General features: G+C 44.3%; 1 protein-coding gene across 1 annotated transcript; it reads right to left on the bottom strand.

Annotated features, from left to right (window-relative positions):
- Window positions 1-4,316: 4,316 nt before the first annotated feature.
- LOC103708859 (plectin) lies at window positions 4,317-11,993 on the bottom strand. Its single transcript, XM_008793955.3, has 16 exons — window positions 11,862-11,993; window positions 11,672-11,756; window positions 11,548-11,585; window positions 10,649-10,729; window positions 10,486-10,539; window positions 10,307-10,384; window positions 10,148-10,216; window positions 9,926-10,078; window positions 9,700-9,826; window positions 9,377-9,417; window positions 8,083-8,172; window positions 7,898-8,002; window positions 7,098-7,271; window positions 5,107-5,216; window positions 4,934-5,019; window positions 4,317-4,807 (listed from the first exon to the last, which is right to left on the bottom strand). Exons 1-15 carry the CDS (start codon window positions 11,895-11,897, stop codon window positions 4,953-4,955), a joined length of 1,308 nt encoding a protein of 435 aa, XP_008792177.2. The 5' UTR covers window positions 11,898-11,993; the 3' UTR covers window positions 4,317-4,807; window positions 4,934-4,952.
- Between the last annotated feature and the right edge of the window lie 3,760 nt (window positions 11,994-15,753).

The raw sequence follows: 15,753 nt of genomic DNA, 5'->3' as shown, positions 1-15,753 counted from the left end.
TTTTTTATCCTTGGGGGGGGGGGGGGGGGGGGGGGGGGGACCTCACCCACATAACAACCCCCACTAGGCCTCCTTTCCGCTGGAAAGTGTTCAATGCAGGTAGAACATTTTTTTACTCATATCATCCCCATCCGTAGTAGAGCCCCACCAGCATGGCAGCCCTATCTCCATGTGAGTACGTCACACCAGCACCACCTAAATAACGGAAGATAAGATGGCAACTCCATCGAGCAAATCAGGCGGGGGACATTCGATCCCCGCATTTAATCGATGCATGCGCGTTTCGAATCTCGGCTACTCCGGTGGAATCAAAGCTCTGTTCTGACCGTACTACCTCCTCAGTGGTCTTTTCGAGTATTATTTTTACAGTTATGCAAATTATGTTTGTTTATTTTAATTTGATATATATATATATATATATATATATATATATATATATATATATATATATATATATATATGTATGTATTTGAAACATTTTGGAGGGTGGTTTTGGGACTTTGGGAGGTGTTCCAATGGGTTGTGTGGAAGGAAGGTGGTCGGATTGTGAGTTGATTACAAACTGGGGAGAAAATGATGTTAAAGATGATAAAATAATCTTGCAAAAGAGCCAGTTGCTTGTGCTAAGATTATCTAAATACCTTTCCTCTAAAAACTGAAGTATTTGCGTTTCGTTTTTTTCTAGACACTTGCGTCTCCTGTTTGATAGCTCCCGTAAAATAGAATTTTACTCTCTAGATTAGAATCTAGAGATTATTTTTCTTGTTTGATAAATACGTTATGTAAATAGCTAGGAGGCGGATGTAATCTTTTAACAAGTGGGTTCTTTTATTATTTTTTAATCAGCACTGTATCATCCTTCATATTAACATTGTTCACATTGATATTAAATTTTTTTTGTCCGCTCCGAAATAACTATCATTTTTACATGCAAGATTAGATGGCACATTGGGTCAAAAACAAGCAACCATATGGAATTATTATATATATGCTTCATCTATTGTCTGCATCATTCCTATAGAAATTTTTGGATTTGTGCATATAATGTCACGCATCCTCCTATTGCCAAGAGAGCAATGAAATACTCGCAAAAAGTCGTATTTTTGGGAGCATGACGAGGATAACTAGGTAACTCCAACATTTTCCGGATAGATGCTTAAAAAAAAAATACTATTATTGGAGAATAAAAAAGTTTAATAATGAATGAGATGTTTTAGATGTACTGTCAAGTCTATGCATCTTTCTTGGTCAATAGTCGTAGTATTCCACCTTGATTATAAAATGAATCCAAAATTCTTAGCAAACATCCGAGAATTTATGATTTCAGCACCAAAAAACTATAATGATCAATAATATAGATACCATATAGAAGTATCTATATCAAAGTATGCGTCTCAAAACCATTCGACCCATTTACATATATATTATGATGTCACTCTGTTTTTTTACCGTACGAGGAGTGATGTAATATACATATCCTTTGGAAAGTTATCACTGAAGTATGCATGAAGTTAAGATTCTCTAGTTATACACAATAAGATAAATATAATTCAGAAAAGAGATTAAATGCTAACTGAATTGGATATTTCAAGCATGCTGCTATGGTTACAAAACTATACTGCCTTTTTTGGGTTTGAGGTTCATAGTTACGCACCAGGTCATGACCATTGTTGCTGGAAATTGGACCCGGGGGCGGCCGCGAACCGAGAGGGGAGGAGCTCCGCTGCCGGGACAGTGGGTGGCGGTGCGTCGGCTGGTGGCGTCCTCCTGGAGAATCCTGCAAGAAAGCCGGTGGCCGGGTTTTCCGGCGCCGGCCCTCCGAAGCTTAAGTCAGAGGAGGCTAATATGTGGGGGGAGTAAAGGAGGAGAATGTTTGTTTCTGTATCCGTTTGTGTATCTGTCCCCCCTCCCTTCTCCCCCAGGTTCTCTTTTATAGAAAGATATTATGTTACCTGGGAGGTGACAGGGCAATTTGTCTTTTTCGTGATAATTGGGCACGATCATGCTCATTAATGGCGTTGTGGAGAATAAGGCCGGATCAGACCGGAGTCAGGGAGCTGTCATGGTTGATCGGACCCGTTGGGGTGGTTGAACCGCCGGCCGTGGTGGGCCTAGGGTTCGTAGATGGCAAGTGCATTGATTGCTGAGTGAACTGGTGATCAGGGAGAGCCATACACTTTGATGGTCCAGTGATTCGGAGATCATCTTGAGCCGTGTTCATTTAATGGTTGAGTGAATCGGAGGCCCGCTGGGGTCATACGCATTAATGGTCAGGCGTGCCGAAGGCCTGCGGAGATCACGTGCTTTAATGGCTTAAGGATGGTAACAGAGTACGGTGGAGTTGTGTATTTGGTTGTCAGGTCCTCTAGAGGATTAGGCGGAGGTTGGATATTTGGCTAAGGCACGGGCTCGGCACGAGTGCCGAGCCGAGCCGGTTGCTCGGCGGGGTGTCTCGTTGTGGGGTCGGGCGTTTTTCTGGTTGACCGCTGGTCGGTGCTCCTTGGTCGAGCGCCTTTCTGGTCGGCGCTCTTTGGTCGAGCGCCTCTCTGATCGGCGCTCTCTGACCGAGCGCCTTCGGACTGGCACGACTGGCACGACTTGGGCCCCCCCTGTTGATCGTTTGAAAGGAGGGTGCCTTCCACGCTGAGTTTTGGCTTCTTCCAGCAGGCCGAGCCGCTTGGCTTTTCATCCGATGGTCCCCTCGAGTCGCTCTTTGGTCGAGCACCTCTCTGATCGGCGCTCTCTGACCGAGCGCCTTCGTGACCCCCCCCCCCCCCCCCCCCCCCCCCCCCCCCCCCCCCCCCCATGTTGATCGTTTGAAAGGAGGGTGCCTTCCACGCTGAGTTTTGGCTTCTTCCAGCAGGCCGAGCCGCTTGGCTTTTCATCCGATGGTCCCCTCGAGTACATGGAAATCATTTTGTCTGCTTGGGATCCACGTTGGTGTGCTTGCACCAATGATGACCATTGGATGATTATCCGCTATGGTGTACTGCAGTACGAGTCCGCTGCCAAAAGATCTTGTTCGACGAATCAGCGAGCTCCTTGTAGTACGACCGTGCGAACAACGTCCACACTCACAGATGTACGGTGACGGCGGGCCATTTACAGCAGAAAGAGAGTAGAGACCTGATTTCGTAGTTCAAATATTATCGTGTTATAGGTTGAAATTAATGGTTGCCTTGCAGGAGCTGCGTGGTTGTGGGGCATGCACGGGCAGGCAAAGAGGTACGAGCTCGAATTTTCTAGGACCATTCGAGTCCCACCCCCGCCGCATAGGAAAGAAAAAAAGTTTAGGAGACCGCGGAGGAGGGCGGAGGAGGAGGCCGAGGAGCTGTCGTTGGAGTCTCTGGGGTGAGGAGGGAGACTCCTCGCCATCGACAACCATGGCGAGAGGTGGAGCAGCAAGAGATGTCCCTTTACAACAGCTCGTCGGCCGGGCGCGGCTGCGCTGCGTATCGCCGCGATGGCGGTGAGAGAGAGACGATGAGCTCGAAGTTGGAGGAGGACAGGGATGAGGACGAGGGGGACGTGAGCGAGGACAGTGTCGAGTCGTCACCATCGGGACAGGGCTCGGTAAGGTGGCTAAAGTGGCCACATGGAAGAAATGGACTGGCCCGATGTACCCGGCGTAGGATATAATTTCTCCTCAGCCGTTTGTTCCAGAGTGGATTGGAAGCCGTACTCCTTTTCTGTCCTTCCATTTCTCGACTTGGATGTCTTCCCATTCTTCTCTTCCACAAAGCAACATACCCCCTTCTTATCGTGGATGACAAGAACGTTCATCAACCAACCAAAAAAAAGCCAATCACCATTCTCCTCCCGGTTTCTACTCTTCTCTCACACATTTCTTCTTTTTTTTTTTTAGTAAAAACGGTAATTTATATAGCTTCCATGTGAGTACACCATGCCAATTTATATTCGCGGTCATCAACTTTCTAGAAAAAATATTTCACCAAGAGGAAATTCTTCCCACCAACCAACCAGACAAATCATTTGGGAAGAAGCACTCTCAAACCAAAGCAAGATTTGAGGTTATATTGTCATAAACTTCAAACCACCGGCGACTGCAAGCACCAGCCACCGCAAAGTAGTTTTGGTTTAATGATGATGACACTGCTGAAGGAAATCTACCATTACTTTTAAAGGTGGGATCCTCCTCGCACAAGATCACCAACCAAGGAGAGACATTTCAGTCCGATATGAAGGATGATATCCAAATGACTCGGGTAGTTATGTAAAATTTTCTATGATTTTCTGTTTTTGTGCGATCCCGCGAGACAGATAGACAAACTCCAATCGATTAAAAAGCTCAAATGTGATCGTTTGACACGAGTATGTTTCCTTGCACAAAATTTTGTAGTATTGATTACAAGCACACTCAGCGTACATGGTGAAGCGCTGGTCAATATCAAGACCTCAGAAGCTAGAATAAACCGAACTGGAAATTTAAAATTATCAAATGGTGGACTTCAGGCCCCAACTTTGAAAGATCTTTTCAGTGAGACAGAGAGAAACTCCAATTGATTCAAAAGCTGAAATGAAATCGTTTGACACAAAGTATGTCTTCTTGCACAAAATTTTGTAGCGTATAGACTACAAGCCCACTTATCACATGGTGAAGCGCTAGTCAATATCAATAACTCAAAAGCTAGAATAAACTGAATTGGAAACTTTAAAATTATCAAATTGTGGAGTTCAAGCACCAACCTCTGAAAAGTAGCCACAACATCTGTCGATCATCTTCTGGATAAGGAGTAGGCTCATCATGCTCCAGTTCAGTAGCCATCAACCGTATCACTTCATGGACCTGGATTGGCATGTGTAAAACAAAATTTATGGGCTATTCTTCGGCAGCAATTATAAGAGTCAAACATCTTAGAAAGCCGCAAGCATACATCTCTTAGTCAAGGAAGAAGAATGTAATATATCATACCTCCACTATCATCGCCATATTATGCAAAGGTTTCTTGCTTCATTTTCATTAGGTTATTCTCTATGTTTCGCAGTACTGGTCTATAGCTGCACAAGCCAAAAGAATGCCTTGGTTACTTCCGCCATCAACTATCAGCAACAAGCCACAAGAAGAAATGGAGGAGAAACTATTACAGGTGTGTGAGATTGTGGTGTGCTTGGACTGCACGTCTAAGTTCAGCGGTAAGCTTCATAACTTCTGCAGCCAGTGCCTCAGCTCTGCTTTTTTCCTTGACAAGTTGATCCTAGAAAAAGAACAAGGAAAAAAAAAAAAGCGTCTTGAGGAAACCTGTGGGTCTGTATTTCCACAACCAGACTTGACAGGATGATGAAGATGTGTTCTTTGTTTTGATCCCATCAAAAGTTCGCTACTTCTTAATAAACTTAACAGTGGAAAAAATAATATTAGAGATTGAAAAAAAAAAGGATGCAGAGGATGACAAAAATAGTCCAGCAATGTGTCTCCAACAAAAAGCTGTGTTCTACTTATCATTTCCAATGCAAAGAGAATTCCACTTGTTTAGAAGCTCAATGAATTATTTTCACATGGTTTAATCGCCATAGCCTGGCAGACATTTCCACTAACCAAACAGAAAGTAATACAAGTTTTATCTGCCACCACTAGTTGTCATTCCCTTGTAACAAAAGAATGAATATAGAGATGCTAGACATTGTGTGCAAGATCATGGCCACACTATATTGATGGCGTGAAACTTTGTAACTGATATAAGCATCTCGTGACAGCCATCCTACATAAAACTTGTATTGCTTTCAAACCCATTATTGTAACATCAACCATCGGGTCACCAAACTTGTTCAGACAGAAGTCAATATCTAGAAAACAGCAACATTATTTGTTAAAATAATATATGATGGATATGGTTGTACAACCTCAAAACCATTTGGCTGATCGGCTAAGGACTTATCTCTAAATAAGACCCTTCTCTGACATTTATATTCTCCAAAGGCTGAATATATTGCTAGGCATCCTAAAGATCGACCTGTTTATCTAGAGCATTCCATCCATGAATGCCGGGCTATTTAGAGTCTACCTTTAAGCAGCCAGAGCTTAATATCATGTTACCATGCCCAGGCAAAACAATGCAACACCCCTCCTAAGGGTACACTTTCAAGCAAGTTGATTTATAGGTCTTCAGTCGATACGAGACACCCAGTGCAATGCAGAGTCTTGCTATGCTTGCTGAACATAAATTGTTCCAACCACTTAGAAACTCTTTCACAATGTAAGGAAATGTTTCCCATTCTTTTCCAACAGCTCAAATTTTAAAGCCAAAAATGAACACATATAAATAGAAATTTTGCCCAGAATTGCCAAGACAATGTATCATATATTTAGATAGTGTTCATTAAGAGCAACGCGATGATCCAAAACAACATAGTAACACGGATTTGTTTGATGAGTCAAATAAGTGTTCTAAAAATTTAGACATGTTTAGTTTTCATAATTTAGCTAGATGTTTTATGTTATTACATAAATATTTGGTTTCCTTAATTCATCTTCATGTAGTTCAGCATAACTGTTGACAAAATTGTGTTATCATTTTGTGCCTAGATGTTCAGTACAAACCACATGGTATGTTGTGGTTGACATTGGCTAACTCATGGTACTTCAAGTATTAAGTTAGAATATGTAGTTAAGCTCTGTGCATTTATTTTGTACCCAAAAAGGGTAATGCATGTGTTGCCATTCATGGCTGACAACCACTCCCAGTTTGTGCATAAGGTTCACACAAAACAGAAAAAGGCCATTCAGTTTGACAAGTTATATGGATTAGCAAGTTCACCAAGAGGATGATGTTAAGGCAGTACAATCTTCTGTCTCATCAGATCCACAAGCACTTTGCTCATTCAGGAAGCTCAACAAATACTATGATAGATGTAAGCATATATCAATCATCTTAAAATGAATCTAAGATCAATTTCACAGCTTGGTTGAAATGGATGGCTGCACTGTTTTTTAAAAACTATCTTATGTACTATCTAATGAATGTAGAAAAGGGATGAGAAAAAAAAATGATTACTTGAATTTTCCTTTTTGAAAATTCTTCCATTCCATAATATTGCTAAAAATCAGGGTTGTTTTCGAGTGAGCTCCAAGAACTAACCTTAAGCAGCAAATTTTCAGCACCAGATTCTGATGGATCGGGTATAGTTCCTCTCTCAGTTTCCATGTATGACTGGGCAGTATGATCCCTTGCTTGCAGTGGGTTGATTTGTTCAGTTCTCAGCATATCCAGTTGGCAACGAAGCTCTTCATTCTGCTTCAGACAGTCTTTCACCTGTGATTTCCATGATATTAAGAACACGGCATTGTACAGGAACGCATTGTCAAAATAACAGCGAAAAGATTTCCAAGAAAAGATACTACGATAAGAACACACCAAGTCAATTTCTTCCCCATTCTAGGTAATCTAAGTTGCCAAGGGAGGATGAATAAAAGACCATATATGTAAAATTGTCAAAATCTATTGTAAAATTGAAAAAGGATAATGTATGAATCATGAATTAGTGGAATCATAGGAGTTGAAATAATCGTGGCCAACTTGGTGAAGTGAATAAAATGGTACAGGCTCGCACGGCGATAACCTAAAGCAACGTCAATAGTAAGATTGGTATGGATATGTGCCAAAGGCATGACATAAGATAATGTGGAAGAAGGTAGCGCAAAAGGATTTAAAATAAAATAAAAAAAAATGTTACGATGGGATTCAGCCCAGCAGGCATAGAACTCACAGAGCCAATCCACAGCTAGAATAATGGATTCTAAGCTGATAACAATTAAATACTACATGGTCGGCATGGTTGTATAGTATTAGTGTCCAAATTTGATTTAAAATGTAAGAACTGCGTACTATGATGATGATTTTAAAAATCACCATTTATTAAAATAGGACATATAATATACCTGGTTCTCCCACTGCCCTGCAACTCCTAATGCATCTTGATAAGCAGCAGACAAATTAGAGTTCTCTTCAAATAACCTTTCTAACTCTGAAGATTGTGAATCAATCTGCCAAAATATAATAGATACACTAAGCTGCCATATAGGAAAATTATCCTATGTAATCAAAATAACAGAAAAATGGGTACCTCCATTAATAGTTTCTGTCGACTGTTTTCAAGCCTCTCTACCATTATTGCCATATCATGCAGCTGTTTTTCAAGTTTCTCCTTCTCTTTCTGTCAAAGACCATATACCAGTCCATAAAAAAGGCCATCAGATGATAGGGAATATACAACAGCTAAGCAACGAAGTTTTTAACAGATTGCCATTATGCTTTTAAGGAAGGCATAAGTATAATAATAAAAGTCAGCAGAATTATGGGATGTCTCGGTTTTCTTCATGATTTAATGCATAAGTGTTTGCTTTATAGAACCAAGGACTACAACTAAAGCAGCTATACAATGAAAATCCAGTCGGCAAACTGTGAAAGTTTTATGATGATATATAATGGACTTTTGCATGAGTGTGTCACAGAACCAAAGTACTGCACCATAGCCTTACAACAAAAGCAGCATAACAACACAAAATATCCCAGACTACAAAACACAATGAGAAAGACAAAAGCACAACAGGTCAACAGTGAGAAGCTTGTTTCCATGAAAAAAATCAGCCAATCCCGATATTCAAAAATTTCTGGTGCGCCTTCATGGCGCCCAGGATCATTGAAGTTCCTGACAACATATTTTACTTTTATTATAATTATGAGAATCAATCCTACTCCTAGTCCTGTGGTTTCCACACTCGAAGGAATAAACCCAAATAACTGTAAGAAATGTAATGGATCACAAACTTAGCAAGGGGGAATCATGCCTTTGTAATTGGTCACAAGAGTTCCAACAAATGTCACAAAGGCATTGCCTCCATGAAAGGAGTCCTAACAAGGTACTTTCTACAATACACACTTGTATATATATGAACAGAAACAAGCCTTCCTCGTTCCAGTTTCATTCATTTATACCAATGATATCCATGCTAAAGATTCGGGCCCTCTTTCTTTTTCAAATGCATGCATATATACATGCATCCATAAAAGAAATAAGCTATGTCCTTTTCTATTTCTGTGGAGAAATAGGTCATATTCTAATGACATAAATATAAGTAAATCATTCCGAAGCATCAATTACTGCAAGGAGTGAAAATGAATTTCATACTGTATTATGCTGCAGACATGGTAGTGAAAAACGAACCAATGTGCACATGTTAACCACATCACCCATAATCAAGAGCACTAAAAAATAGCAAACGTGAAGTAAGCAATGAAACATGCAATAGAGAAAGATAATTGAAAAACATGGATTTATTACATGCTCTAAAATCTAACTTGGCCAAATAATTCAGTTTGAAATAAAAAATCATGAGGTATCAGATTTTGCAATTTACCACAGAGAATCCCTTGTGAGCAGCTAAATCTGAAGCATCTTCTGCATCACAAAGAAGACAACTACAATGAAATCAATCATCTGGAAGAAAGATATCTGAACATCATAAATTCTCAAAGACATCTAAACTGATGCCTCCTCTCTGTTTTTCTTTTTTTTTCCTGGTGAAATAAAAAAACATAGAAGAAAACAAATTTTGCAGTTTTGTGCACAAGGGGAAGAGACGATATTCAAGACTATATCCAAGTAAGTGAACCAAGTTGCAATTATGCTCTTATATCCTTCATAAATAAACTGCACGAATGAAGTCTATGTAGATTACACCTGAAATCTTTTTGGTCAAAGCTGCAAGTCTATCTTCCAGCTCCTGCTTTTTCAGACATGAGGAAGAAGTTCGAAGCTGCTCTTTAGCTAGTTTTTGTTGCTCTTGTTGCCTCAACAGTGACTCATGCTGTACTTCACATCAACACATGATAGAGATAAAATGAAAAGCCATCAACAACATACCAGAATAGTGTAACAAGAAAAGAATAAAAATACATAACTTTACCTGTAACTCAGACTTCAAATCCATTATTTCCTTTTCCATGCCAAGAGTTTTCTCTGTTGAGTCACTTAAAGGGATGCTACTAAAAGAATTCCCCATTCCTTGTTGCTGTAATGAATTTAATTCTGCTCTTAAAGCTGCAGCATCCTCTTCAGCCTATTGACAATAGCAGCATCAAGATTCCGAAATAACTTAATAACTTAGTCAATGAAATGAGCCACATACTCTGTATTGCTCCTCTTCTGCCTCCTTCAACCGTTTCTTCATGGTCCGAAGTTGGGACAAAGCATCCTCCTATATAATATTATCAGAAGCTCCATAAAATAATGCTTTGTACTGATGAGCATGAAAATTACTATTTGAAAATGGAAGTGAAATTGTTACCCTGGCAACAACTGCTGCATCCTTTTCTATAAAAACATCCTTGAGAGATTTCCTCAAGGAAGGCAAAGTATTTTTTTCCTGCAATGCATTCAAAATAGGAAAGCAAAAAAAAACTAAAAAGAAGAACCTAATTTTTGTTGCCAATAAGAAGGTATGCAAACCCAAAACGTTTATTTTACCAGATCATTTAAACGCTTCATCAGTGAATCATTTTCAACTTCCTCTTCTTCAAGCTGTAAGCAAGATATAGTAGTTTTTCAGAAACAAAATAACCAACATGCGTGATTTTCAATTGGCAGAGCACCTAATGGTGAGATGGCCAACAACATACACATGCAATACCTTTGACAGCAGCCTCCGATTTTCTCTTTCCAATTCTGTATTTTTATTCTCAAGTTCTTTAACTAATGCATAAGAATCTCTCTGCAGAAAAAAAAAAAGCTCTTCTTGTTATAAAATAAAAACTCTTTTTGGCAGGGCATTAAAATATTCCTGAAAATAAATCAACATGAAAGTATTGCAATATACTTATATGCTTATTGAGGTAGCATAAGTTAACTATTTATCCTGCCAACGGGGCTTGGGTCCACCAATTTACATAGCTCTTCCTCAAGAACATGTGCTAGGCAGAGGTTCCGGATTGAACTGGAAGAAGGCATGACCACCATATTTTTGGGTACTTCTAAAGTTAACCATATAGAACAATCAGATGTTTATTAGAAAAGGGAAACGATCCACAGGCAAATTCAAAGAAGATTTTCTTTTCTATCAGCTAATGGCGAGAATCCTTTTAATTACCTCAGTTTGTCATTGGATACTTCTAAATTGAAGATAAGACATTAGAATTTCTGATGAAAATGGTTAAAAAGGAAAAAAAAAATGGTCTTTGGCGCACTTGGCTTTTATCCTGCAGGCCGTACTTGTGCTATTGCATTCTATCTTATGATCATATATATCCCACACCAGGATGCTTAAAATTGTTAAAAAGAAAATCAAGAAAGAAATAAGACTAGTGATGAATTATTAATTCAACTTCTCTATTGATTGTTGGTGAATATTAATTTCATTGATCAATTGTATGAAAAAAATAAATCTTGGCACGTGAAAGAAGAAATAGACACCAAAAGCAATGTGGCGAACGGAGATCCAACAGTCAAGCAGACAAAATAAAAAATTAACTTAATTCGGAAATTCATAAGACCTGAAGCTGCAAATAAGAAGAGATCAGAAGAAACCCTAACCTCTGCTGTCTGATTTCCGCCCTCCGGTCTCCGAGTCCCTGTGAAAAAGGTAAGCCAAAAATTGGGTTAATCAAAGACCAAGAATGGATTGAAAGGGCGAAAGAGCTAAAAAAAACGAACGCACCATATGGATCGGAGGATTCCAAATCGGATCCGGACGAGGCTCTGTGTAATCTTTCGGCAGCTCTCTTTTGGCGGATCTCTTCCAACTGGGAGAAAAAGTAGGGCAAATTACGCAAAACAAAATTAGGCAAGATTGGATCGAGAGGAAGAGGTGGAGACGGGCGTGGAGGGGGCGGAGAAGGGATCTCTACCGTTCGTCGTCCTAGGGACGCGTGGCGAGCGTCCATCGCCGCCGGCGGAGGGCGGCCAGAGGAGAGGCGAGAAGCGGCCACGGTTTTTTAACGGGAGGTGGGCTCGTCGGAAAGGGGTTACAAAATTAAAACTGCCCCCTAAGATATGAATAATGGTTGGACCTAGAAGTAATTTATAGTCCACTGGGGGCATACGGATATAATTTTTCCTGCAGATTCCTTATGGTGACTATAAAGCAATTTCTTTACATGGAAATATGGAATGCCCGAGTAAAGAGTTGTTGAGAGCTCCCTAGTTAGATCTTGTATTATTTCTAGATCCCTTACACATTTTGTTGTCGAGAATGGCTGGACCAAGAAAAGTATTGCTCTAAGTAAGGGACTCCGGATGACTTTTCCTTTCAACAAGAATTCCATATTGAAGAAACAAATTTAGCAGTCCCTGTCAAGAACCGAATACGTTGATAATTTGTGAAGTCCTCAACTTTTACCTCGTGCGTAGATCCTGTTGGGGGGAACAAGATTTTTTCCCCAAATAACGCAAATGCCCCTAAGAAGCTGCACAACCTCCGACCCTAGACGGCCGAAGTCGGCGTCCGACCTCGGAACGCTCCGACCTCAAGACGACCGACCTCGAGACCTCCGATCTGAGAAAAACCCCGATGTTCGAGGTCTACTCTTGTCAACCACCTGCTACGGCCGTGCACCTCTGAGGTCGGCCGAGGACCATATCCTGACGCCCCTCTGGCATTTATTGCGCATGGCCGCTATAACCCTCCAGCTCACTCAACAATTAATGCGGATCTCCGGCTTACTCCACAATTAATGCGGATCTCCGGCTTACTCCACAATAAATGCGGATCTCCGGCTTACTCCACAATAAATGCGGATCTCCGGCTTACTCCACAATTAATGCGCATGGCTCCTGTCATCTACGGACCCTCAGCTCTCCACGGCAAATTAGCCCCAGCAGAGTCTAGTCGACTATGATAAGTCTCTGATCTCGGCCATACCTCCGACATCAATGCAATAATTCGCCTGGTAGCGTGCTAGTTCGGGTTGTACGACGCCCTCACCGCCGACATCAATGCAATAATTCGCCTGGTAGCGTGCTAGTTCGGGTTGTACGACGCCCTCACCGCCGACATCAGTGCAATGATTCGCCTGACCGTGCGCCGACCTGAACGACATGCCGAACCGTACTACGGCTTCGCCCTGTTACATCGCAGGTAAACCGACCCCCGCCTATAAAAGGGAGCCTTGGCCTCTCAGGAGGGGGTTGGAAGATGGATACACTCTACGGACACTGTTTATCTCTCTTTTCACACTATTTGCCCCCTCCCTGACTTTGAGCGTCGGAGGGCCGGCGCCGGAAAACCCGGCCACCAGTTCGGTGCAGGCACCCAGACGGAGGACGCCACCAGCTGACGGATCGCCGCCTCACCACGAGGACCAGCTGCTCCTTCTCTCCGACCACACCAGACGGAGGACGCCGCCCGCCGACCGGTCGCCGCCCCGCCGTGCGTGACTCGCCGCCTCCCTCTCCCTCGACCGAAGATTGCCCCCGGGTCCAATTTCCAGCAACAGTTGGCGCTAGAGGAAGGGCCCGAGTAGCAGTCATGAAGTTGAGAAGTAAGGGAGCCTCTAACATCTCCCGGCGTCCCCCGCAAAGCCCTGGACACTCTGTCCAGAATTCTCCAACTCCGGCTGACCCAGCTCCTCAGATCCAGCCGGAACAGTTCGACGCCCTGGGTACAGCAAGTCCAGGCCCTGGCCGCCGCCGTTCAGGGTCTGCGGCGCAAGGAAGCCATTACCTACGCTCCCCCCACGGGCCCAGGCCCCGCCGGAGTGTCTCTCCCAACGGCCCGGTTTTTCCCAAGCCAAAACTTGCACGGCTCCTCCAGAGCCAACAACGGAGAAACGAGCTTCTCCCTGGAGGGAGTTACCGGGAGAAGGTTCTCGACCGGAGGCCCCAACTTTCTGAGGCGGAGTCAGCCCCAGACCACCGTGAGCCGGCGCAAACCACAGCGACAATCCCACGGATGGGGAGCTCGACCGGAAAGTTGAGTATCTGGAGCGCCAGATTGCGGCGGCTCCACAGCAAGAAGGCAAGACAAGAGGGAGACTTTGAGTTCACTACCAAGTCCCCCTTTTCCCTCCAGATCGAGGATGAGCCGGTTCCCGCGAGGTTCAAAATGCCTCAAGTGGAACCCTACAGCGGGACGACTGACCCTCTCGACCACCTGGAGAGCTATCGGGCCCTCATGGCCCTACAAGGGTCCTCGGAGGCCATACTCTGCAAGGCCTTCCCAGCAACCCTCCGAGGGACCGCTCGGCTTTGGTTTTCGGGACTGAAGCCGAATACGGTGTCCTCTTTTGAGCAACTCGGCAGGCAGTTCGCTACCAACTTCGCTGCCAGCCGGCGCCAGCGACGGACGTCAGACTCCCTCCTCGACATCAAACAGAAAGAGGGGGAGTCCCTCAAGGAGTACCTGGATCGCTTCACCGCCGCTACGTGGAGGTTCGCGAGCTAGACCAGTCGATAGCCATGTCGGCCCTGAAGACTGGGGTTCGCTCCTACCGATTCCTCTTCTCCATAGAGAAGAGCTTCCCGGCCGACTTCACCGAAATGTTGGCGGCCCGAGCCCGGAAGTATGCCAAGGCCGAGGAGGCAGTCGCCTCCAGGCGGGGAGCCAATCGAGCCCGCCTCGAAGAAGCGGAAGACAAGCGCCGCGAGGAGCGCGGCCGGCAAAGGAGCCGGTCTCCCCGCCGAGAGAAGAGTCTCCCCAGACTGAGAAGTCCGCCTCGACAGCAGAGGCGACCTCAGCAGAGGACCCCTCCTCGACTGAGGTCCCCACCACGGCCTCGGGACGTACCCGGGGAAGTACGAGAAACTATACACCCCGTCAACGCTCTCCGGGCTGAAATCCTGGTGGAAATTGAGGGTCGGGACTTCTTCCGACCCCCGCCCCCCATGCGAGACACGGGATTCCCCCGAAATCCCAGGAAGTATTGCCGCTTCCACCGGGATCGCGGGCACGACACGGAGGACTGCTTCCAACTCCGGGACGAGATAGAAGCGCTCATCCGACGGGAAGTACTCAACCGGTTCGTGAGGAACCGACATGAGGAAAGGGAGGCCGGCGGAGAATGTCGCACCAACCGAAAATCCGGGCGACAACAGGCCCATCGCCGGGTACCATCAACATGATTGGGCGGGCCTCGACAGGAACAGCCGCCCAGGGAGCACCCCCGAAGCGCCCACGTACTGATGAAGTCATCTCGTTCTCGGACGAGGACTTAGAAGGAGTCGAAACCCCTCATGATGACGCTGTGGTCATCTCTATGATTGTAAACAGGTTTGATGTAAAGCGTGTCCTAGTTGACAATGGAAGCTCAGCCAACATTTTGTATTATCATGCCTACCAAAAAATGGGAAGTGACAGAAGGGTATTTCCGGAGAGTCAATGCCCCGTTGGTTGGTTTACCGGAGATGCCGGTCCCGGTTGAAGGTGAGGCTAGCTTCCTTGTCACAGTCGGCCTCGCCCCCCGGGAGAAGCACCGTGAGGATGGACTTCCTGGTGGTCCGTCTGCCCTCGGTCTATAACGCCATCCTTCGGCGCCCTGGGCTAAACGCCCTTCGAGCCGTGGTTTCAACTCGCCATTTGCTCGTGCGGTTCTCCACCGGCCAAGGAGTAGGCGAGGTCCGCAGAGACCAGCTGATCGCCAAGCAATGCCTACATGGCAGCCCACACAGCAAAGCAACCGACCGAGGCGCCGGACCACCCGATGGGCCCTTCGCTGCCCATAGAAACCCTCGATGCGAGGGACACCCTCTGGAAGAAGCAAGTAGAGCCCGGTGAGCTCCTTATTCAAATCCCACTACAAGAAA

The sequence above is a fragment of the Phoenix dactylifera genome, chromosome 12 (assembly GCF_009389715.1).
Source record: "Phoenix dactylifera cultivar Barhee BC4 chromosome 12, palm_55x_up_171113_PBpolish2nd_filt_p, whole genome shotgun sequence".
Lineage (NCBI taxonomy): Eukaryota > Viridiplantae > Streptophyta > Magnoliopsida > Arecales > Arecaceae > Phoenix > Phoenix dactylifera.
Note: the sequence above shows the minus strand (reverse complement) of the source record. Positions and strands in the feature narration are given on the sequence as shown.